The 26,515-nt window shown below is 43.1% G+C and overlaps 1 protein-coding gene across 1 annotated transcript; it reads left to right on the plus strand.

Moving 5' to 3' along the window:
* Positions 1-2,909: 2,909 nt before the first annotated feature.
* LELP1 (late cornified envelope like proline rich 1) lies at positions 2,910-15,631 on the plus strand. The gene is made up of 3 exons (XM_067710433.1): positions 2,910-3,082; positions 3,114-3,203; positions 15,430-15,631. Exons 1-3 carry the CDS (start codon positions 2,910-2,912, stop codon positions 15,629-15,631), a joined length of 465 nt encoding a protein of 154 aa, XP_067566534.1.
* The last annotated feature ends 10,884 nt before the right edge of the window (positions 15,632-26,515 follow it).

Consider the following 26,515-nt stretch of genomic DNA (forward strand, 5'->3'; position numbering starts at 1 on the left):
GCCACTGCCTTCTTCAGACTTGGATATTTTTATAATTTCTTTGAACAGCTTAGTTCAACTTACACTCCATCACTCCATCCTTCAAACCATCCTGCACTTTTTTTTTAACATCTTTATTGGAGTATAATTGCTTTACAATGGTGTATTACTTTCTGCTTTATAACAAAGTGAATCAGTTATACATATACATATGTTCCCATATCTCTTCCCTCTTGCGTCTCCCTCCCTCCCACCCTCCCTATTCCACCCCTCTAGGTGGTCACAAACCACCGAGCTGATCTCCCTGTGCTATGCAGCTGCTTCCTATTAGCTATCTATTTTATGTTTGGTAGTGTATATATGTCCATGTCACTCTCTCACTTTGTCACAACACCTTAGACATGATCATATCACAATTTTAACCAAAAGTCACTCATGATTCAGCAGTGAATGACTGCCAAGATGAATATCTTGGACCAGAGTTCAAGGCACCATGTGTCTCTGAGGCCCAATTGACTTTCCACTCCTATTACTACCTCAGACACACCCCTATTGCAACCACAAAGACCCACTGGCCAGGTCTTTGAAAAAACAAGGAAGGAACTTTCACAGAGGCAGACCTTTCTACTCTAAGACAAAATCTGGGGTTAGCCCAACAGGTCAGGACTGGTCAGGAGCATCAAACTCAATTTCTTAGGAATAAGCAGCATCTACCTTAGATATCAAGGGTTGGCCACACCCTGATTGAAAAAAACAATCACAGAATCCAACAAACAGTGAATTTTAGGCAGAGTCATTGAAAAAAAGAGCTAAAATAATCCTTTGATTTGAGCCAGGGAGTGTGGAGTGGTAAAAAGAGGTTTCAGAATCTCATGTTAAAAACATAGTGGGGCGACTTCCCTGGTGGCACAGTGGTTAAGAATCCGCCTGCCAACGCAAGGAACACGGGTTCGAGACCTGGTCCAGGAAGATCCCACATGCCACGGAGCAAATAAGCCTGTGTGCCACAACAGTAGCTGCGGAACCTGTGTACCTAGAGCTCATGCCCTGCAACAAGAGAAGCCACTGCAATGAGAAACCCGCGCACTGCTACAAACAGTAGCCCCCGCTCGCCGAAACTAGGGAAAACCTGCACATAGCAACGAAGGCCCAACACAGCCAAAAATTAATTAATTAACTAATTCATTAATTGATTAATTTTAAAAAACATAGTGGGGACAGGAGCATCAAAATGGCTGTGATCAATCAGGGGAGCTCTCCTAGAAAGATGAAGAACAGGCAAGTTCAAAGGAGTTAAAATTTGGGAGACTGGGGGAGGAAAGAGAGATCAGGTATAAACAGAGCTTTTCTGCTCCTAGCAACAATGAGCCTCCCTATCCTTAGAGTTTAGTTCCCTTCATGGTAGCCTGATTTCGCCAGCATGAATTTTGAGGGACCTGGGAGGGGACAGGACAGCAAAGGAGGTATTAATCATAGCCTATTCTTCTGTTCAAGGGCTTGAGTTGAGCTGGAAGCTCTGGAGTCACACAATAATTGCGATTTGATGATGCAGTGATGAGGTCACAAGTGGGGCTCCCCCTTTCCCCCACTCTGTCTTCCTCAGAGCTGGGCAGAAGAACCAGAGGGGAAAATCCACCTTCCCGGGCACAGCCATAAATAACATCCACCTCACTCAACTACTTGTCAAGTTCAATACCAACACAAAGGGGTGAGTTGCATGTGGACAACTGGAAATGCCCCCTCTTTTACCTCTTCTTTCTGGGGGATGACCCACAGCACCCCAGGCATTGAGCAGGGTTGAAATGATGGCTATATTTGGGTGAAAGTTTCCTCTCATTTTCAGTAGCAGGATCTAGCTACACCTCATTTGAAAGAGTAATTCTTAACCATTTTGGAGTTCAATGTAATGATCTGTCTCTCCAGAGAGCCATACTGACTTTAAAACAAAATTAGATTTAAAAATTTTATTTTTATATTGTTAAAGGAAATCAAAGATGTGCCAATTAGATCCAACTTGCAAGTATTGTCAGAGACTGAAAAGTCCTGTCCATATCCAGAAGTCAAACAGTCTATAGAGGAAGACCTATCTCAGGGCAAAACTCAACAGAGGGGAAAAGGATTTACTCCCTAAAATCATAGTTTGTGGCTCCAACATTCATATTTTCAGAGAAACTAGAATTTCCCAGTTTATCGCCTCTTCTCTTAACTTCTTTCCTTACCCTAATCACCCGGGAGAGGAGTTCCTAGAGTGGTCCATGGGAGCCCAGCCGTGGTAGGAATTCAACTCTTTTCCATGCTCAGTCCTCAAGTGACAAAAGCAGTTCTCAAGGTTTTGAGGGCTTAGGCAAGACATAGAATTGGAAGAAGTGTCATAGGTCCCCAAGCCCACTAACATATCCTCCCATTCCATCTCCAGAGCGATAGGGAGGTGCCCTTACAGGAGTTCTTTAAAACTGTTGTCGTGTCATGGATGCATTTAGAAGTCTTATCAAGCTTAAGGACTCTTCAGAATAATGGTTTAAAATGAATGAAATAAAATACATGGGGTTACAGAAGATACCAATTATATTGATAAATATATGGTTAAATATGGTTGGGTTGTGGGGGGCGGTCCAAGGACCCTAAGGTTAAGAGCTCCTGCTAGGGGCTATGGAATGGAGACAAGAATAAGTGAAAAGAAATCATAGCAATGGTGGAGAGATCAAGAAATGTTGTCACCAATGCACTGCAAGGACAAGAGGACAGACCTTAGATGAGAATTTATTCTAGAGCCTGAACACATCCCAGGAAAGGCTTTCTTAAGAACAAGAATGGGCAGGGCAGGAGGTGTGTGTGAGAAGGCTGTACTGGTCCTCTCCCACCTTGCAATGTGGTCTCTCACACATAACCTGTCACGTATTTCTTTGCAGGTTTCAGAAAATCAAGAAGGAATGTCGAGTGATGATAAAAACAAACCTAGTGAACCCAAGAATGAGCCCAAGCAATGTGATCCCAGGTGTGAACAAAGGTGTGAAACTAAATGCCAGCCCAGCTGTTTAAAGAAGCTGCTGCAATGGTGCTCTGAAAAGTGCCCACAGGAAAAGTGCCCAGCACCACCGAAGTGTCCCATGTCCCCCATGCCCCCCACTCTGCCCTCCACCATGCCCCAGCCCAGCTCCCTGTCCTCCCAAGCCATGTTCCAAGCCCTGTCTTCCTAAATGCCCACAGCCCTACCCACCCCCAGAGTGAGGCACCAAGGGCACTACCCAGCCCACTACATCCACCATCTCCACCATATTCACCACTATGGGGCTGAGAGCTGAAGCCATGAACTGACAAGTAAATGTGTTCCTCTGCTGTGCAGGACTTTCTTCTCCTGGTTTCTTGGTAGTTTTGGTTTGTTTCTTGTTTTCCAGCATTATACCACCAAGAAGCAACCCCCTGAATGTGAGGCTAGGACCCTGGCCCTCCACACTCAACAACCTTGGAAGATGGCCAGGTCTCTAACCCCACCTGCTGCATAGAGGGACGTGGCATCTTCTGAGAGGTGCACCCAGGGAATGCATTCCTGCTAGAGCACAGCCTGAGAGAGCGATAAACATGGCTATTGAAGTGGCTAACCCCGGGAACCCAATGAGCACAAGGGGGGAAGAGTGTGTGAGGGGAAACAGGAATGACGCTGGGGAAAGTTCCACAAAGACTCAGGGAAAGAATTCTACCCTTGGCTATTAGTCCCATTGCATAATGTTTGGGCAGAACACTCTGAAAATAGGCTTCATGGGTTTAAACTCTAGCTCTGCTCCCCCAAATTTTGTGACCTTAAGCCAGTTGGTTACCTTCCCTGAGCCCTAGTTTCCTTCTCTCTGTAAAAGGAATGAGGATACTAATAGTATTGGTGTTACCTGGTGGTTGTGTGGCTTAAGGAGTTAACAAATGCCAAGTGCCTGGTTTGCTGGGACACAGTGAGGGGAGCACGCTGTACCTGCCCAGGTGTGACACAACACACCTGAACTTGACTGCCTTGTGCTTCACTTCCTCATCAGGCTGTAAATCTCCTGAGTGCAATAATCAGGTTCTAACTCATACCAGTAAGCACAGCTAAACATTCTTCTAAAAAATAAGAAATAAAAGGGGAGTTTGTGGATTACACCAATGTCAGTTGGCTGACTTTGATCCTGGAGTATAGTTATGCAACATGTCACCATGTCACCCTTGAGAGAATTCCAGTGAAGGGGACATGGGATCTCTATTTTTGCAACTTTCTGTGAATCTATATACAATTTCCAAAGAAATAATTAAGTACAAAAAATAGAAAAGGATAAATCTGGGAGGACCTCAACTAGGAATGAACCAGAAAAGTTTTCACAGCTGATATGTTAGTGTACAAGTAGCTACAGGGAGTACACATCAAAGTGGATTAATTCACAAGTTATCAGTTCATATTGCTGGGAAGGATATTAGGATGAAGAGGGGGCATGTAGAATTGAAAAAGAACTATAAGAACGAGGACTTCAGGGTCTGAGAGCATGGATTCACTGCCACTGTTTCAATCTTTCTCATCCCCACCAGTCTCCACTCCTCTTCAGGATGGGTATCCTCACCTCTTAGACCTCTCCATGTGGTAAGGTCCTTGGCCAAGTGGACCCACATTGTTGATGGCTTGGGTATGAGGTATTCCTGTTATTTCAGGAAAGATACCTGATTGGTTCTTTCCAAAAATGCAGGCTATCATCACAGCTCACAACATCCAAGCAGAAGTAGGTTTAGTATTCTTTGCTGTCACAAAGGTAATGAAAGAGGTCAGGTCATGTTATAAGTGGGAGTGATTCTACCAACCTGCTTCCTTACCTGCTGTTCTGTGATTTAGAACTTGAAACATCCAGAACTGCATCCTGTTCACTCATTCACAGGTAATATTTTATGTGCTTCCTTAAGATTGGATTGTGAAAGAGACTGAAAAGGATCATAAATCTTCACGGCTGAGTTTCTTTTAATTGAAATATAATTTACTTATTCTGAAATGGACAGATCTTAAACCTCAATCAGGTTACGAAAAATAACAATCACTTCAGAAGGTGCCCTTGTGCCTTGGCCAATGAATCCATACCAAAAAGCTGTGTGGCTGACAGGGTCTTGGTGCTCTGGCTGGGTGTCACGCCTGAGCCTCTGAGGTGGGAGAGTCGACTTCAGGACGTTGGTCCACCAGAGACTCCCCCGGCCCCTCATAATATCAATCGGCGAGAGCTCTCCCAGATATCTCCATCTCAACACTAAGACCCACCTCCACACAACAACCAGCAAGCTCCAGTGATGGATATGCCAGGCAAAACAACTAGCAAGATAGGAACACAGCCTCACCCATTAGCAGAGAGGCTTCCTAAAATAATAATAAGTTCACAGACATCACAAAACACACCACCAGACGTGGCACTGCCCACCAGAAAGACAACAACCTCATCCATCTGAACAGAGGCACCAGTCCCCTCCACCAGGAAGCCTACACAACCCACTGAGCCAACCTTAGCCACTGCGGGAAAACACGAAAAACAGTAGGAATGATGAACCTGAAGCCTGCAAAAAGGAGACCCAAAACACAGTAAGTTATGCAAAATGAGAATAGAGAGAAACACACAGCACATGAAGGAGCAAGGTCAAACCCACCAGAACAAACAAATGAAGAGGAAATGGGCAGTCTACCTGAAAAAGAATTCAGAGTAATAATAGCAAAGATGATCCAAAATCTTGGAAACAGAATAGAGAAAATACAAGAAATGTTTAACAAGGACCTAGAAGAACTAAAGAGCAAAAAAACAAAGAAGAACAACACAATAAATGAAAGTAAAAATTCTCAGGAAGGAATCAATAGCAGAATACTGAGGCAGAAGAGTGGATAACTAACCTGGAAAATATAATAGTGGAAATAACTACCACAGAGCAGAATAAAGAAAAAAGAATGGAGGACATTCTTAGAGACCTCTGGGATAACATTAAACACACCAATATTCGAATTATAGGGGTCCCAGAAGAAGAAGAGAAAAAGAAAGTGTCTGAAAAATATTAAACAGATTATAGTTGAAAACTTCCCTAATATGGAAAAGGAAATTGTCAATCAAGTCCAAGAAGTGCAGAGAGTCACATACTGCGTAACTCCAAGGAGAAACACACCAAGACACATATTTACCAAACTATAAAAAATTAAATACAAAGAAAAAATATGGAAAGCAGCAAGGAAAACGCAACAAATAACATACAAGGGAATCCCCATAAGATTAACAGCTGATCTTTCAGCAGAAACTCTGAAAACCAGAAGGGAGGGGCAGGACATATTTAAAGTGATGAAAGAGAAAAACCTACAACCAAGATTACTCTACCCGGCAAAGATCTCATCTCGATTCAACAGAGAAATTAAAAGCTTTACAGACAAGCAAAGCTAAGAGAATTCATGACCACCAAACCAGGTTTACAACAAACAATAAAGAAACTTCTCTAGGCAGGCAAAACAGGAGAAAGAAAAGACCTACAATGACAAAACAATTAAGAAAATGGTATTAGGAATATACATATCAATAATTACCTTAAATGGATTAAATGCTCCAACCAGGGCAGAGAGAGGACTGGGGTTGGGGGCGTGAACACAGCCTGAAGGGGTTAGTACACCACGGCTAGCCGGGAGGGAGTCCGGGAAAAGGTCTGGAGCTGCCAAAGAGACAAGAGACTTTCTCTTCCCTCTTTGTTTCCTGGTGCGCGAGGAGAGGGGATTAAGAGCGCTGCTTAAAGGAGCTCCAGAGATGGACGCGAGCCACGGCTAAAAGCGCGGACCCAGAGACGGGCAGGGGACACTAAGGCTGCTGCTGCTGCCACCAAGAAAACTGTGTGCGCGCACAGGTCACTATCCACACCTCCCTTCCGGGGAGCTTGTGCAGCCCGCCACTGCCACGTTCCCGGGATCCAGGGACAACTTCCCCGGGAGAACGCACGGCGAGCCTCAGGCTGGTGCAACATCATGCCGGCCTCTGCCGCCCCAGGCTCGCCCTGCACTCCGTGCCCCTCCCTCCCCCCGGCCTGAGTGAGCCAGGGCCCCCGAATCAGTGGCTCCTTTAACCCCGTCCTGTCTGAGCAAAAAACACACGCCCTTCAGCGACCTACACGCAGAGGTGGGGCCAAACACAAAGCTGAGCCCCTGGGAGCTGTGAGAACAAAGAAGAGAAAGGGAAATCTCTCCCAGCAGCCTCAGAAGCAGCGGATTAAAGCTCCACAATCAACTTGATGTACCCTGCGTCTGTGGAATACATGAATAGACAACGAATCATCCCAAATTGAGAAGGTGGACTTTGAGAGCAAGATTTATGATTTTTTCCCCTTTTCCTCTTTTTGTGAGTGTGTATGTATATGCTTCTGTGTGAGATTTTGTCTGTATAGCTTTGCTTCCACCATTTGTCCTAAGGTTCTATCCATCCGTTTTTTTGTTTTGTTTTGTTTTGTTTTGTTTTCTGAATAATTATTTTTTAATTTAATAACTTTATTATATTTTACTTTATTTATGATACTTTACCTTCTTTCTTTTTTCCTTCCTTCCCTCCTTCCTTCCTTCCTTCCTCCCACCGTCCTTCCCTCCCTCCCTCCCTCCTTTCTTTCTTTCTTTCCTTCTTTCCTTCTTTTCTTCTTTCTTTCTTTCTTTCTTTCTTTCTTCCTTCCTTCCTTCCTTCCTTTCTTTCTTTCCTTCTTTCTTTCTTTCTTCCTACTTCTACTAATTCTTTCTCTCTACTTTTTCTCCCTTTTATTCTGAGCCATGTGGATGAAAGGCTCTTGGTGCTTCAGCCAGGAGTCAGTGTTGTGCCTCTGAGGTGGGAGAGCCAACTTCAGGACACTGGTCAACAAGAGACCTCCCAGCTCCATATAATATCAAATGGTGAAAAACACCCAGAGATCTCCATCTCAACGCCAGCACCTGGCTTCACTCAACGACCAGCAAGATACAGTGCTGGACATCCTATGCCAAACAACTAGCAAGACAGGAACACAACCTCACCCATTAGCAGAGAGGTTGCCTAAAATCATAATAAGTCCACAGACACCCCAAAAAACACCACCAGACGTGGACCTGCCCACCAGAGAGACAAGATCCAGCCTCATCCACCAGAACACAGGTACTAATCCCCTCCACCAGGAAGCCTACACAACCCACTGAAACAACCTTAGTCACTGGGGACAGACACCAAAAACAACGGGAACTACGAACCTGCAGCCTGCAAAACATACCTAAAACACAGTAAGATAAGCAAAATGAGAAGACAGAAAAACACACAGCAGATGAAGGAGCAAGATAAAAACCCACCAGACCTAACAAATGAAGAGAAAATAGGCAGTCTACCTGAAAAAGAATTCAGAATAATGATAGTAAAGATCATCGAAAATCATGGAAATAGAATAGACAAAATGCAAGACACATTTAACAAGGACCTAGAAAAACTAAACAGGAAACAAACAATGATGAACAACACAATAAATGAAATGAAAAATACTCTAGATGGGATCAATAGCAGAATAACTGAGGCAGAAGAACGGATAAGTGACCTGGAGATAAAATAGTGGAAATAACTACTGCAGAGCAGAATAAAGAAAAAAGAATGAAAAGAATTGAGGACAGTCTCAGAGACCTCTGGGACAACACTAAACACACCAACATTCGAATTATAGGGGTTCCAGAAGAAGAAGAGGAAAAGAAAAGGACTGAGGAAATATTTGAAGAGATTATAGTTGAAAACTTCCCTAATATGGGAAAGGAAATAGTTAATCAAGTCCAGGAAGCACAGAGAGTCCCATACAGGATAAACTCAAGGAGAAATACGCCAAGACACATATTAATCAAACTGTCAAAAATTAATATCAAAGAAAGCATATTAAAAGCAGCAAGGAAAAAAACAACAAAAAACACACATGGGAATCCCCATAAGGTTAACAGCTGATATTTCAGCAGAAACTCTGCAAGCCAGAAGGGAGTGGCAGGACATATTAAAAGTGATGAAGGAGAAAAAACTGCAACCAAGATTACTCTACCCAGCAAGGATCTCATTCAGATTTGATAGAGAAATTAAAACCTTTACAGACAAGCAAAAGCTGACAGAGTTCAGCACCACCAAACCAGCTTTTCAACAAATGCTAAAGGAACTTCTCTAGGCAGAAAACACAAGAGAAGGAAAATCCCTACAATAACAAAGCCAAAACAATTTAGGAAATAGGAATACGAACATACATATCGATAATTACCTTAAATGTAAATGGACTAAATTCTCCCACCAAAAGACACAGATTGGTTGAGGGATACAAAAACAAGACCCATATATATGCTGTCTACAAGAGACCCACTTCAGACCTAGGGACACATGCAGACTGAAAGCAAGGGGATGGAAAAAGATATTCCATGCAAATGGAAACCAAAAGAAAGCTGGAGTAGCAATTCTCATATCAGACAAAATAGACTTTAAAAAAAGACTATTAGAAGAGACAAAGAAGGACACTACATAATGATCAAGGGAGCGATCCAACAAGAAGATATAACAATTGTAAATATTTATGCCCCCAACATAAGAGCACCTAAATACATAAGGTAAATACTAACACCCATAAAAGGGGAAATTGACAGTAACACATTCATAGTAGGGGACTTTAGCACCCCACTTTCACCAATGGACAGATCATCCAAAATGAAAGTAAATAAGGAAACACAAGCTTTAAATGATACACTAAACAAGATGGACTTAATTCATATGTTTAGGACACTCCATCCAAAAACAACAGAATACACATTTTTCTCAAGTGCTCATGGAACATTCTCCAGGATAGATCATATCTTGGGTCACAAATCAAGCCACGGTAAATATAAGAAAATTGAAATTGCAGCAAGTATCTTTCGGACCACAATTCTATGAGACTAAATGTCAATTACAGGAAAAGATCTGTAAAAAATACAAACACATCGAAGCTAAACAATACACTACTTAATAACGAAGTGATCACTGAAGAAATCAAAGAGAAAATCAAAAAATACCTAGAAACAAATGACAATGGAGACACAACGAACCTAAACCTATGGGATGCAGCAAAAGCAGTTCTAAAAGGGAAGTTTATAGCAATACAATCCTACCTTAAGAAACAGGAAACATGTCGAATAAACAACCTAACCTTGCACCTAAAGCAATTAGAGAAAGAAGAACAGAAAAAACCGCCAAAGTTAGCAGAAGGAAAGAAATCATAAAGATCAGATCAGAAATAAATGAAAAAGAAATGAAGGACACGATAGCAAAGATCAATAAAACTAAAAGCTGGTTCTTTGAGAAGATAAACAAAACAGATAAACCATTAGCCAGACTCATCAGGAAAAAAAGGGAGAAGACTCAAATCAATACAATTAGAAAAAAAAAAGGAGAAGTAACAATTGACACTGCAGAAATACAAAAGATCATGAGAGATTACTACAAGCAACCCTATGCCACTAAAATGGACAACCTGGAAGAAATGGACAAATTCTTAGAAAGGCACAACCTGCCAAGAATGAATCAGGCAGAAATAGAAAATATGAACAGACCAATCACAAACACTGAAATTGAAACTGTGGTTTAAAATCTTCCAACAAACAAAAGCCCAGGACCAGATGGCTTCACAGGCGAATTCTATCAAACATTTAGAGAAGAGCTAACACCTATCCTTCTCAAACTATTCCAAAATATAGCAGAGGGAGTAACACTCCCAAATTCATTCTACAAGGCCACCATCACCTTGATACCAAAACCAGACAAGGATGTCACAAAGAAAGAAAACTACAGGCCAATATCACTGATGAACATAGATGCAAAAATCTGCAACAAAATACCAGCAAACAGAATCCAACAGCACATTAAAAGGATCATACACCATGATCAAGTGGGGTTTATTACAGGAATGCAAGGATTCTTCAATACCTGAAAATCAATCAATGTGAGAAACCATATTAACAAATTGAAGGAGAAAAGCCATATGATCATCTCAATAGATGCAGAAAAAGCTTTTGACAAAATTCAAAAGAAAATTGATAAATATCCCTCCAGAAAATAGGCATAGAGGGAACTTACCTCAACATAATAAACGCCATATATGACAAACTGACAGCCAACATCATTCTCAATGGTGCAAAACTGAAACCATTTCCACTAAGTTCAGGAACAAGACAAGGTTGCCCACTCTCACCACTCTTATTCAACATAGTTTTGGAAGTTTTAGGCACAGCAATCAGAGAAGAAAAAGAAATAAAAGGAATCCAAATCAGAAAAGAAGAAGTAAAGCTGTCACTCTTTGCAGATGACATGATACTATACATAGAGAATCCTAAAGATGCTACCAGAAAACTACTAGAGCTAATCAATGAATTTGGTAAAGTAGCAGGATACAAAATTAATGCACAGAAATCTCCGGCATTCCTATACACTAATGATGAAAAATCTGAAAGAGAAATTAAGGAAACACTCCCATTTACCATTGCAACAAAAAGAATAAAATACCTAGTAATAAACCTACCTAAGGAGAGAGAAGACCTGTATGCAGAAAACTATAAGACACTGATGAAAGAAATTAAACATGATAAAAACAGTTGGAGAGATACACAAATTTTGGATTGGAAGAATCAATATTGTGAAAATGAGTCTACTACCTAAAGGAATCTACAGATTCAATGCAATCCCTATCAAACTACCAATGGCATTTTTCACAGAAATAGGACAAAAAATTTCACAATTTGTATGGAAACACAAAAGACCCCGAATAGCCAAAGCAATCTTGAGAAAGAAAAACGGATCTGGAGGAATCAGGCTCCCTGTCTTCAGACTATGCTACAAAGCTACAGTAATCAAGATAGTATGGTACTGGCACAAAAACAGAAATATAGATCAATGGAACAGGATAGAAAGCCCAGAGATAAACCCATGCACATATGGTCACTTTATCTTTGATAAAGGAGGCAAGGATATACAATGGAGAAAGGACAGCCTCTTCAATAAGTGGTGCTGGGAAAACTGGATAGCTATATGTAAAAGAATGAAATTAGAACACTCCCAACAACATACATAAAAATAAACTCAAAATGGATTAAAGACTTAATATAAAGCCAGACACTATAAAACTCTTAGAGGATAACATAGGCAGAACACTCTATGACATAAATCACAGCAAGATTCTTTTTGACCCACATCCTAGAAAAATGGAAATAAAAACAATAATAAACAAAAGGGGCCTAATGAAACTTCAAATCTTTTGAACAGCAAAGGAAACCATAAACAAGACCAAAAGACAACCCTCAGAATGGGAGAAAATATTTGCCAATGAAGCAACTGACAAAAGATTAATCTCCAAAACATACAAGCAACTCATGTAGCTCAATATCAAAAAACCAAGTAACCCAATCCAAAAATGGGCAGAAGACTTAAATAGACATTTCTCCAAAGAAAATATACCGATTGCCAGCAAACACATGAAAGGATGCTCAACATCACTAATCATTTGAGAAATGTAAATCAAAACTACAATGATGTATCACTTCACACCAGTCAGAATGGCCATCATCAAAAAATCTACAAACAATAAATGCTGGAAAGGGTGAGAAAAGGAGAAAAGGGAACCCTCTTGCACTGTTCTTGGGAATGTGAATTGATACAGTCACTATGGAGAACAGTATGGAGGTTCCTTTAAAAACTAAACATAGAAATACCATACGACCCAGGAATCCCACTACTGGACATATACCCAGAGAAAACCATAATTCCAAAAGAGTCATGTACCACAATGTTCATTGTAGCTCTATTTACAATAGCCAGGACATGGAAACAACCTAAGTGTCCATCCATAGATGAATGGATAAAGGAGATGTGGCACATATATAGTGAGGTGGATTGAGGTAGAGACTGTCATACAGAGTGAAGTAAGTCAGAAAGAGAAAAACAAATACTGTAAGCTAATGCATGTATATGGAATCTAAGAATAAAAATGGTTCTGAAGACCCTAGGGGCAGGACAGGAATAAAGACACAGACGTAGAGAATGGGCTTGAGGCCACAGGGAGGGCAAAGGGTAAGCTGAGACGAAGTGAGAGTGTGGCATGGACATATATACTACCAAATGTAAAATAGCTAGTGGGAAGCAGCTGCATCACACAGGGAAATCAGCACAGTGCTTTGTGACCACCTAGAGGTGGTGGGATTGGGAGAGTGGGAGGGAGACACAAGAGGGAGGGGATATGGGGATATATGTATACGTATAGCTGATTCACTTTGTTTTACAGCAGAAACTAACACACCATTTTAAAGCAATTATACTCCAATAAAGATGTTAAAAAATAAGAAAGAAGGCATATCTGAGATACTCCCTTTGGAATCATGGCCCATAAACAGCTTTCCATCCTTCTGAGTCTGGAAAAATTGTTCAGGACAGCAGAAGGTACAATAACTACAGATAGTTCAGACTGTGCCCAGGAAAAGACACCTGGGACCCCCACCAAACCAAGGTCATACAATATCCTGGTTGCAGAAGAACTTTTAGGGCACAAGAGCTAGACAAGGCCTTTTAGGGTGCAACTCCCTCATTTTTCAGTTGTGAAAACTACTAGTTGCTTTCTCTGACATGTGAGCCTTGGGGTCTCAGGGTCTCCTGGAAAGAAATGGAGCACACTACAAGGTCCTGCAGAGAGGTGCCTCCTGGTCCCAATTGAATGTATGGCATAGACAACTATGTTTAACCAAAAATTTCTGTGAATAATAATAATAAAGGAAATTTTTCAACATTCTAGTCATTTTAGGACAATGGAGTATGGGTAACCAGTGAAGTATTTTTATTTTCCAAATTTTTATTGGTAGTCTTTTATTTCTTTCGTAATGGGGAAAAAATGATATAATCATGAATACTTCAGAGACCCTCTAAGTCCTTTCATTTGCTCAATGAACAAAAATACAGAAAAGAAGGAAGAATGTCTTCCTCCACCTGAGCACGTGCATGTATAAAAGAAGGCACTCCTACTTGGGTGCCTGCCTCCAAGGGATAGGATCACAGTCCCACAGCCAAGCAGCTCCATTGCGGTGTTGGTCAGGGGCTGGTGCTCTCCCAGGGGGCTCCGAGGACTCGGCACAGACTGGGTGGAGGGCAGTTCTGAGAAGAAGAAACCATCCATTTGCCAATTTAGTTCTCTTTTCTCCTATGTAAATGAAACCAAAGATAGACATCTCTTAATGGCTACTTTCCCAGCAAAAAAAACTGGATCAAATGCAATGTGCAGGAAGACAGCTAGAATGTGATGAGTGTGCCAGCTCCCTGCAGAATGCCATAATTACTCTCAAGCCCCAGCGGCGGTCACCCACCTCCTTTTGGGATAGTTGACTGCTGCTGGGACTTGGGAGTAACACCTGAAGGGTGGCACCATGAGAATCTGTGCAGTGCCAGGCTGATGGCTCACAGATAATGTGAGGGGCCAGGACCAAGCCTTCCACTTTTATGGGAAAGCAGTTCTCAGGGTCTATTAGGATGGCAGCAAGAGGGGACTCTTGCATCACACATTCCCAAGAACCTGGGAGCGTACAGCCAGCCTTCAAAACACTTCTAAGTCCTCCCCAACAAAGCCAGCTGGGGGTGACTGGTAAGGTGAGCCACTGTTATGAAAGGGTGGGCACAGAACACAGGGATGTTTAGCTTTGAAGCTCTCAAACTGAAATGAACCTTAGAGATCATGTTCACAAATCCCCCACCACCACATAGATGGAACTGGGGAGATGGCAGGAAGTAACCAGTTACCAAAACTGTGCTATTTTCCGATCCTGCTTTCACATGACCAAATATTCCAGCCAGGGGCAGGAGCACAGGCTCTTCCTGGGAGGCTTTATTGATGATGACAAGTCATAACTGGTTCTACTTTACAGCTGTTGATGCTCAGCAAACAGATCAGTAAATAGAGAAAGTCATTTGCCAAACACAGGGATTCTAAGATACAAACTGATGGTAAAATACATACTGGGGTATTTTCAGCTGAACCCATCTTCCAGGTGCAGGAAACCTCACATGTCTCACCTCGAGAGCTCCATGTTCTCTCCCAAGCTCAGAGAAAATTCTGCTCAGACTGAGGCTTCATGGGTTTTTCCACCAGACATGCTCTCATCCTCTCTCACCTCACCACTCGGAACCTCCTCACTGGCTTCTGAAGCCTCAAGCTCCCCTTCCTCTAGCCCTTCCTCCAGCAGAAGCAAGCAAGGAAGTCTTGCCCAAACTCAAATCTAAGCATGTCACTCTCTTGCCTAAAACCCTTAAAGGCTCCTCTGTCTAAAGAACATCTAGAATGACTTAACCTGTCATGTAAAATTCCTCAGGATCTGGCCCCGCCTCTCCTCTAGGTTTATCTCACCAATCCTCTGCCTCCTTCTAGAACTTTGAAGCCCAACAACAGGTAATTGTGCATATTTCCTAGCCCACAGCAGAGAGCTGCTGGCCTTCGTGACTTTACACTTGTTTCTCCTCCATCATCCTTCCTTCTTCCCCTGAATCCTCCTCTGACAGATCCACTTCGACAAGTTGTCGTCTCTGAGGCCAACTCAGGGGTCACCTGCTCCAAGAAGCTGCCCCCACCTTCCACCCGCAGGCTGGTTAAAGGCCCCTTTCTGTGGTCTTAGAGCCTTTCTCTCCTGTGATACTTACCACGCCATGATCTGGTTATCCATTTACACTGGACTGTGAGCTTTTTGAGAACAGAGATGGCCTGGCACACACATCAGACATTCAATAATAATAAATGAGTGAGTCCTCAGTGGCTTTGGAGGCACCTTTCCAAAGAGGAGGGGATTGCTCTGGGCTGAGCCCCTGTCCGCTGTGCTCCTTACTCTCACTCAATGGAGTCATTCCCAGAATCCAGAGGTGGGGAGTGGGGAAGAGGCTGAATGTGGGTGGCCTGGGACTGAGAGAAAGGCACCTGGTCTTGGTCACTTTCCCTCAGGCACAAGATGCAGACCCTGCCAGCCCTACCCCTGGCCTCACCTGGGAAGGCAAAATGGTAAAAGGAAAAGGCTTATCATCCCACAGACATGGATTCAAAATGAGCTCTACACTCCCAGCTGTGTAGACCAGACAAGATGTTTCACCTCAGGGGAAGAAGGGGTCACAGTTTCTTCACATGAAGAATGAGAAAAAATGTCCTTCCAAAGTTTGGAGAGCAGTAACTAAGTGAAATTACATATGTAAAGCCCCCCACAGGGGAAATTGAACTTAGAAAGCCAGGATGCAAGAGCACTCAAGAACCTAGGCCAGCACCTGGAGTCATCACCCATCTCCTACTGTGACAAGAGCTTCTTGCCATCTGCTGTGTGAGGCAGTGGGTCTGAGGGAGAAAGGGAGAGTTATAGAGAAGGAAGACAAATATCTTCGAAGGCAAGATTTTGAAGGCCGTTTCTCCAGCTAGGCCCCAGGAGACCACGAATTATGGTAGGAGCCAGAAGTTGACTTTGGGGTGTGGCATTTAATAGGCTCTCAGTGCGCAGGTGAGGAAATGAAGCTTCAGGGAGGGAAACAACTTAACATTTAAGCAACAATGGCACAGTGAGTTGGTTGTTAGAAGAGTTCAGGATTTCTAACCCAAATTTAGGCCAAGATGACCCAGGACCCAGACTCAAAAGGTAAAAGGATTGAAGACCAACATCAAGCCCAAACAATTTAGGAACATCGTTTCTCCCCATTTTCTGTGTCAGTGGTCTTTAACCTGGGGGCCGTGAACCGCCTGAAGGTGAAGACATGTACCTATGAATATTTCCTCATCACCCCAAAAATGTTAAGAACTGCTGACCCTGTATCTTTGTTGCCTCCTTGAAGTTTATAAAGAATCCCGAATACAGTATTTTCCTAAATGTTTTTACATGGACCAGCCTCTAGTTCAGACACGAGGTCACCATGTGACCTTGATGAAGACCCTTAGCACTCTTGCCGCTGTTTCCTTATCTTAAAAAATGCAGTCAATAAATGATTCCACACCTCCTGTTTAAAGCACATGCTGGGCTAAAACAAGCAGGTGGAGTCCAGCGGCCTCTCATGTCCCCTCTGGGCCTGTGGCCTGTGATTCAGAGCCATTCCCACAACCTCTGATTCAAACTCTCTGCGTGGGTGACACTGGAGGAAAGGAAGTAAAAGGAGACGTGGGCTCTGCCCCAGGAACCCACAAGCTCCAAAAGCTCTCCAGAGGTACCTACTCCCCAGGAAACGAGACGGGCCACATTCTTCACCATTCAGCTTTATCAGAGCCATTGTCCTGTAATATGCTGACTGGGCCAGCCGAGTGAATCAGAGGAGTCTGTCTGGGAACTTTTATGATCTGAACAAAGGAGATAGGTTTTTTGGGGGGGGGTTTGTTTTTTTGTTTTTTGCGGTACGCGAGCCTCTCACTGTTGTGGCCTCTCCCGTTGCGGAGCACAGGCTCCGGACGTGCAGGCTCAGCGGCCATGGCTCACAGGCCCAGCCGCTCCGCGGCATGTGGGATCTTCCCGGACCGGGGCACGAACCTGTGTCCCCTGCATTGGCAGGCGGACTCTCAACCCCTGCACCACCAGGGAAGCCCTGGAGATAGTTATTTGATGGGAATGGGGGGGACAAAGCAATGTCCTGCACACACCTGACTCTCTTCTGCTGACCCTGTGTAATTACACCCTGGTTCCCAATAACGACAGCTGTAGAAATCTAAAATCTTAAATCTCAGGTGGTATTCAATCAGATTGCCCCAAATCTCTCTGGAGGGCCGGGGGTGGTTAGAGAAATTATTGAGTCACCTTATCTTAAGATGTGGGGTGGAATAATCTCCCCAAAGCTGTCCCAGCCCAGGCCCAGATACTGGTTGATTTTTGAGGGCTCAGACCCCAAATACTCCATCTCTGCACCAAGGAAAAGACAGGTCACCTTAGGTCACTCAGCCACCTGGCTAGGTCACTGCCACATGCAGAAGATGGAAAACTGTGTCTTCCTGTGGGTGGATTATAACCTAATCAAGGAAGAAGAGCCCACAACACACATATGTGTGCACACACTTCAAAGTCATGTAGATACCAGGCTAATTATTCATGATCACATGTATAGTATCACCAAATGTCAGAGCTGGAATGGACTCAACTGATTCCTAGTCTAACTTTCCCATTTTAAAGATGATGAATGTGAGGCCAAAGAGGGTCAGGGACTTGCCTGAAGTCACACATCTTGTTAGGGACAGAGCTAGGTCTCTTGGGTCTCTGTGCAGTACTCTGTCTACTGCATCACAATGCATAGAAAAGTACAAGTCAGAGGCTGAGTGCTGGGGGGACAGAGGAAAGGAAATAGAACAAGGAGAACTGAGGGGAATCAGGAAGGCTTCATGAAGGAGATGAGTCCTGAACAGATTCAGATTGCACTAACATTCTGTAAGTAGCTTGATGGCCCTAAGTGTTGGTGCATATGTTTTCTAACTTATTCCTCACAAGAAGTCTGTGAAATAGTGTTATCCCTTTTCCACAAGAGGAAATTGAGGCTCTGAGAGGCTAAAGAGCTTATCCAATATTACACATACCCTATGTAATAGAGTCAACCCTAGGTCAGTGGGATCCTGAGTCCATTCTTTCTCCATGCATTACCAAAAGCTACTCTTTGGCTGATACACTTAAATAAAGGAGGATTAACCTGGGAACTTAATTCTTCATTTGAGACCTCCCTCCTCCAGAGTCCCCAAGAAATTCAGACATTGGGAATGTATATTAATTTTCCGTTGCTGCTGTAACAAGTTACCACAACATTAGTGGGTTAAAATATCAGAAATTGGTGGGGGGGGATGAATTGGGAGATTGGGATTGACACATATACACTAATATGTATAAAATAGATAACTAATAAGAGCCTGCTGTATAGCACAGGGAACTCTACTTCACTTCGCTGTACAGTAAAATTAACCCAACATTGTAAAACAGCTATACCCCAATAAAAAAATTTTTTTAACATCAGAAATTCATTATCATCCAGTCTGGAAGTCATAAGTCTAACACAGTTCTCTCTGGGCCAAAATCAAAATGCTAGCAGGGCTACATTTCTTTCTGGAGGCTCTAGGGGAGGATCTGTTTCCTTGCCTTTTCCAGCCTCTAGATGTTGTCCACATTTCTGGCCTGTGGTCTCCTTCCATATTCAAAACATGCAATGGCCAAGTCTTTCTCACAGCACATCACATCACTCTGACACTGACCCTTCTGCCTCTTCACATTGAAAGACCCTTGTGATCGCACTGGACCCACTTCAGTGTAATCAGCAGTGTCAGGCAGAAAGTCCTTTGAGAGGAGTGGAACTCTGGGCTTTTCTTAACTGCCTTCACCACCCTCCACAAGACCGTGACCTGGTTTCTCCATTGTTCTGCACTTCTATTTGGTCTCCTTTTCCTTGGGCTCAGCCAAAAACATAGAAATCCATGTGGCATGAGCAAGGTCTTCTCAGGCATCCTGCTGCAGAAAACTTGGAGATCTCAACCAAGCAAGTCTCCTCCCCTAATCTCTCACCCACCCCTTTTCTGAGTCAGCCTCAGCCTTTATTCTCATCTCAACAGGCTCCTAACAAGTATTCCTTCCTCCAGGCTTCCTGGAATTTCCCTGTCCACCCTCCTGGGCAGTAATTCCTACTGTCCAGTAAAACACAGCACAGACATCTGTTCCCCCAGAGCCTTCCAGGACCTTCCACTCAAGGCTAATGAAGGGGCCTTCTTCTGGAATGTGGGGACTTACCTCCACCCATATTTCCCTTGAGACTGTGAGCCCCTTGAAAGCAGGGCCAAGAATGACTGAAAGAATGAATGAATAAACTCAATGACAGAGAATTCTTTGCCTCCTAGGACTTTGGGGAGGGGGTGGTTGCTTTGTCTCTTATCATTCCACACAAAAGATTAAGGCCATGAAGAGGGAAAGGAGAAATGGAAGCAAGAGATGATAAAAGAGGAGAAGGAAAAGGAGCAGGAGAGTCCCCATTCAACACCTGATCATCCAGTTCCCAGATTCCCCAAATGACCTATCTCTTCAGTTACTCTCATGGATCTTCCAAATCCCTCTCCTCATCCCACATATCCTCACTCCCACCACAGCCTCCCAAAGGTCACGTCCCTCCCAGGAACATCAGCACCACTCCCCTGGCCAGCCTCTGATCCCTCCCCATCCAGGCATTTATCTCTCACCAGGACACTGAGGGGGACCACGCTGGCGCTACATCAATCCTCCATGCACCAGTCCTAAAGGAAAAAATATCACCTGGTCTCCCACAGCTCACCTTTTGAAAACATTTTCAGGAGCAAGCATCCAAAAACTATATAAATCTTTGAAGGATTTCCTGATTTTAGCCAAATACCTCTTTTAGGAAATGACCTAAACCTACCTATTCAAGCTTTAAAGTCCCTGGAATTTGTTCAACTTTAGCTAACAAGCACAATTCACCACGTTATGATCTAGGGGCTTCTTTTATAATGAATGTTTTCCCATTTTTCCATTACATGAAATTTCCTCTACACCCCATTGTCACCCACATTCACCTTCTTCATTCTTTACTTAATGAATTTACTCCATCAATAATCATTTATCTTCCACTTACTCTATCTATGGCACAGACCCTACCATCTAGGAACCGACAACCCAGTACAGTAATAACATCTTGTACATAAATAACTGGTATTCTCAATAATGATAGTAAATATCATATAAATAGCACAAACAATAAATTCTATGGGAGTTCAGAAAGAGACAAATCTGTTTCTAGTTTAGAGTAATCAGGAAAGCCTCCTTGGAAGATAACAGATTTTAATGGAGCCTTGAAAAATGCTTAAGATTTCTACAGGCCTGGAAAGGGAGGACAAACAAGTTTGAAGTGACAGCCCAAACTGGATGTGTTTGCTTTGAAACTTTTCCTTTCACCCTCCTGGCTTTTTTTTTTTTTTACATCTTTATTGGAGTATTATTGCTTTACAATGGTGTGTTAGTTTCTGCTTTATAACAAAGTGAATCAGTTATACACATATACATATGTTCCCATATCTCTTCCCTCTTGTGTCTCCCTCCCTCCCACCCTCCCTATCCCACCCTTCCAGGAGGTCACAAAGCACCGAACTGATCTCCCTGTGCTATGCGGCTGCTTCCCACTAGCTATCTACCTTACGTTTGGTAGTGTATATATGTCCATTTGTCACAGCTTTGTCACAGCTTACCCTTCCCCCACCCCATATCCTCAAGTCCATTCTCTAGTAGGTCTGTGTCTTTATTCCTGTCTTACCCCTAGGTTCTTCATGACATTTTTTTTCTTAAATTCCATATATATGTGTTAGCATATGGTATTTGTCTCTCTCTTTCTGACTTACTTCACTCTGTATGACAGACTCTAGGTATATCCACCTTATTACAAATAACTCAATTTCGTTTCTTTTTATGGCTGAGTAATATTCCACTGTATATATGTGCCACATCTTCTTTATCCATTCATCCGATGATGGACACTTAGGTTGTTTCCATCTCCAGGCTATTGTAAATAGAGCTGCAATGAACATTTTGGTATATGACTCCTTTTGAATTATGGTTTTCTCAGGGTATATGCCCAGTAGTGGGATTGCTGGGTTATATGGTAGCTCCATTTGTAGTTTTTTAAGGAACCTCCATACTGTTCTCCACAGTGGTTGTATCAATTTACATTCCCATCAGCAGTGCAAGAGGGTTCCCTTTTCTCCACACCCTATCCAGCATTTATTGTTTCTAGATTTTTTGATGATGGCCATTCTGACTGGTGTGAGATATCTCATTGTACTTTTGATTTGCATTTCTCTAATGATTAATGACGTTGAGCATTCTTTCATGTGTTTATTGGCAGTCTGTATATCTTCTTTGGAGAAATGTCTATTTAGGTCTTCTGCCCATTTTTGGTTTGGGTTGTTTGGTTTTTTGTTACTGAGCTGCATGAGCTGCTTATAAATTTAGGAGATTAATCCTTTGTCAGTTGCTTCATTTGCAAATATTTTCTCCCATTCTGAGGGTTGTCTTTTGGTCTTGTTTATGGTTTCCTTTGTTGTGCAAAAGCTTTGAAGTTTCATTAGGTCCCATTTGTTTAATTTTGTTTTTATTTCCATTTCTGTAGGAGGTGGGTCAAAAAGGATCTTGTTGTGATTTATGTCATAGAGTGTTCTGCCTATGTTTTCCTCTAAGAATTTGATAGCTTCTGGCCTTACATTTAGGTCTTTAATCCATTTTGAGCTTATTTTTGTGTATGGTGTTAGGGAGTGATCTAATTTCAAACTTTTACATGTAGCTGTCCAGTTTTCCCAGCATCACTTATTGAAGAGGCTGTCCTTTCTCCACTGTATATTCCTGCCTCCTTTATCAAAGATAAGGTGACCATATGTGCGTGGGTTTATCTCTGGGCTTTCTATCCTGTTCCATTGATCTATCTTTCTGTTTTTGTGCCAGTACCATACTGTCTTGATTACTGTAGCTTTGTAGTATAGTCTGAAGTCAGGGAGCCTGATTCCTCCAGCTCCATTTTTTGTTCTCAAGATTGCTTTGGCTATTCGGGGTCTTTTGTGTTTCCATACAAATTGTGAAAATTTTTGTTCTAGTTCTGTGAAAAATGCCAGTGGTAATTTGATAGAGATTACATTGAATCTGTAGATTGCTTTGGGTAGTAGAGTCATTTTCACAGTGTTGATTCTTCCAATCCAAGAACATGGTATTTCTCTCCATTTTTATTGTCTTTAATTTCTTTCATCTGTGTCTTATAATTTCTGCATACAGGTCTTTTGTCTCCTTAGGTAGGTTTATTCCTAGATATTTTATTCTTTTTGTTGCAATAGTAAATGGGAGTGTTTTCTTGATTTCACTTTCAGATTTTTTATCATTAGTGTATAGGAATGCCGGAGATTTCTGTGCATTAATTTTGTACCCTGTTACTTTACCAAATTCATTGATTAGCTCTAGTAGTTTTCCAGTAGCATCTTTAGGATTCTCTATGTATAATATCATGTCATTTGCCAACAGTGAAAGCTTTATTTCTTCTTTTCCAATTTGGATTCCTTTTATTTCCTTTGCTTCTCTGATTGCTGTGCCTAAAACTTCCAAAACTATGTTGAATAAGAGTGGTGAGAGTGGGCAACCTTGTCTTGTTCCTGATCTTAGTGGAAATGATTTCAGTTTTTCACCATTGAGGATGATGTTGGCTGTGGGTTTGTCATATATGGCCTTTATTATGTTGAGGAAAGTTCCCTCTGTGCCTACTTTCTGCAGGGTTTTTATCATAAATGGTGTTGAATTTTGTTGAAAGCTTTCTCTGCATCTATTGAGATGATCATATATTTTTTCTCTTTCAATTTGTTAATATGGTGTATCACGTTGATTGATTTGTGTATATTGAAGAATCCTTGCATTCCTGGAATAAACCCCACATGGTGTATGATCCGTTTAATGTGCTGTTGGATTCTGTTTGCTAGTATTTTGTTGAGGATTTTTACATCTATGTTCATCAGTGATATTGGCCTGTAGTTTTCTTTCTTTGTGACATCCTTGTCTAGTTTTGGTATCAGGGTGATGGTGGCCTCATAGAATGAGTTTGGGGGTGTTTCTCCCTCTGCTATATTTTGGAAGAGTTTGAGAAGGAAAGATGTTAGCTCTTCTCTAAATGTTTGATAGAATTCACCGGTGAAGCCATCTGGTCCTGGGCTTTTGTTTGTTGGAAGATTTTTAATCACAGTTTCAATTTCAGTGCTTGTGATTGGTCTGTTCATATTTTCTATTTCTTCCTGATTCAGTCTCGGCAGGTTGTGCATTTCTAAGAATTTGTCCATTTCTTCCAGGTTGTCCATCTTCTCCTGGTTTTTATTGACCTGAGTTCTAAATAAGGTTTTTCCAGAAGGCAAGGAGACAGGTTAACCTTGTTCCGTCCTGTTTTTTTGGTCACTATGAAAACTCTGAATAACTCCACTCTTAGAAGTGTCATAAATCAAGGTTGAGAAGGTGAAGATTATCTGCCTTCTCCCTCCTTTCTCTTCCCCTCCAGACTACTTTACAACCCAAGAGTAACAAATGACTCCATATTCTCTCAAGACCTCCATTCAGGAAAATCACTCTCTCTCCAGGATGCTATAGGTCTTTCGTTTGCTTGGGTCCTATGAGTGAGATTTTGAAGAAGCATCCAGTGGAAATGCCTGAAAATGGCCATATGAGCCCTTGACCCAGACAGACCCCAAGCTTTAGGCATAAATTCTCCCCATGGGTGAAGACAAGATGAGCAAGGTGGACCTTATCTCTCACCACATCCTGAGCCAGTTTGGGTAGACAAGGAACCCAGTCCTAGTTTTGAGACAGAAATAACGTTTTATGAATGTTCTTTTGTGGCTGCCTTTAAGAAGAGAGATATGGAGTGATAACTAGAGACTTCTGGGAAGATGGCGGAAGAGTAAGACGCAGAGATCACCTTCCTCCCCACAGATACACCAGAAATACATCTACACATGGAACAACTCCTACAGAACACCCAATGAACGCTGGCAGAAGACCTCAGACCTCCCAAAAGGCAAGAAACCCACCACGCACCTGGGTAGGGCAAAAGAAAAAAGAATAAACAGAGGCAAAAGGATAGGGACGGGTCCTGCACCAGCGGGAGGGAGCTGTGAAGGAGGAAAAGTGTCCACACACTAGGAAGCCCCTTCGCGGGCAGAGACTGCGGGTGGCGGAGCAGGGAGCTTCAGAGCCGCGGAGGAGAGCACAGCAACAGGGGTGCGGAGGGCAAAGCAGAGAGATTCTAGCACAGAGGATCAGGGCCGACTGGCACTCACCAGCCAAGAGGCTTTTCTGCTCAACCGCCGGGGCGGGTGGGGCTGGGAGCTGAGGCTCGGGCTTCAATCGGAGCACCGGGAGAGGACTGGTGTTGGCGGCGTGAACACAGCCTGCAGGGCGTTAGTGCACCGCGGCTAGCCGGGAGGGAGTCCGGGGAAAAGTCTGGACCTTCCGAAGAGGCAAGAGACTTTTTCTTCCCTCTTTATTTCCTGGTGCGCGAGGAGAGGAGATTAAGAACGCTGCTTAAAGGAGCTCCAGAGACAGGCATGAGCCGCGGCTAAAGGTGCGGACCCCAGAGACAGACATGAGATGCTAAGGCCGCTGCTGCCGCCACCAAGAAGCCTGTGTGCGAACACAGGTCACTATCCACACCTCCCTTCCGGGAAGCCTGTGCAGCCCGCCACTGCCAGCGTCCCGGGATCCAGGGACAACTCCCCTGGGAGAACGCACGGTGCGCATCAGGTAGGCGCAACGTCACTCCGGCCTCTGCCGCCGCAGGCTCGCCCTGCACTCCGTGACGCTCCCTACCTCCGGCCTGAGGGAGCCAGAGCCCCCGAATCAGCGGCTCCTTTAACCCCGTCCGATCTGAGCAAAGAACAGACGCCCTCCGGAACCTACACGCAGAGGCGGGGCCAAATCCAAAGCTGAGCCCCCGGAGCTGTGCGAACAAAGAAGAGAAAGGGAAATCTCTCCCAGCAGCCACAGAAGCAGCGGATTAAAGCTGCACAATCAACTTGACGTACCTGCATCTGTGGAATACATGAATAGACAAAGAGTCACCCCAACTTGAGGACGTGGACTTTGAGAGGAAGATTTATTATTCTTTCCCCTTTTCCTTTTTTTGTGTGTATGTGTATGCTTCTGTGTGAGATTTTGTCTGTATAGCTTTGCTTCCACCATTTGTCTGAGGGTTCTATCCGTCCTGGTTTTTTTTCTTAATAATTACTTTTTATTTTAATAACCGTATTTTATTTTACTTTATTTTCGTTCTTTCTTTCCTTCCTTCCCTCCTTTAGACAACGAATCATCCCAAATTGAGGAGGTGGACTTTGAGAGCAAGATTTATGATTTTTTCCTCTTTTCCTCTTTTTCTGAGTGTGTATGTGTATGCTTCTGTGTGAGGTTTTGTCTGTATAGCTATGCTTCCACCATTTGTTCTGGGTTCTATCCATCCATTTGTGGGGGGTTTTTTCCTCTTAATAATTATTTTTTTATTTTAATAACTTCATTATATTTTATCTAACTTTATTTTATTTTACTTTGTCTTCTTTCTTTTTTCTTTCCTTCCCTCCTTCCTTCCTTGCTCCCTCCCTCCCTCCCTCCTTCCTTTCTTTCTTTCTACTTCTACTAATTCTTTCTTTCTACTTTTTCTCCCTTTTCTTCTGAGCCATGGGGTTGAAAGGCTCTTGGTGCTGCAGCCAGGAGTTAGTGCTGTGCCTCTGAGGTGGGAGAGCCAACTCCAGGACACTGGTCCACAAGAGGCCTCCCAGCTGCACATAATATCAAACAGTGAACATCTCCCAGAGATCTCCATCTCAACACCAGCACCCAGCTTCACTCAACGACCAGCAAGCTACAGTGCTGAACATCCTATGCCAAACAACTAGCAAGACAGGAACACAACCCCACCCACTAGCAGAGAGGCTGCCCAAAATCATAATAGGTCTATAGACACCCCAAAACACACCACCAGACGTGGACCTGCCCACCAGAAAGACA

The sequence above is a fragment of the Pseudorca crassidens genome, chromosome 2 (genome assembly GCF_039906515.1).
Source record: "Pseudorca crassidens isolate mPseCra1 chromosome 2, mPseCra1.hap1, whole genome shotgun sequence".
Lineage (NCBI taxonomy): Eukaryota > Metazoa > Chordata > Mammalia > Artiodactyla > Delphinidae > Pseudorca > Pseudorca crassidens.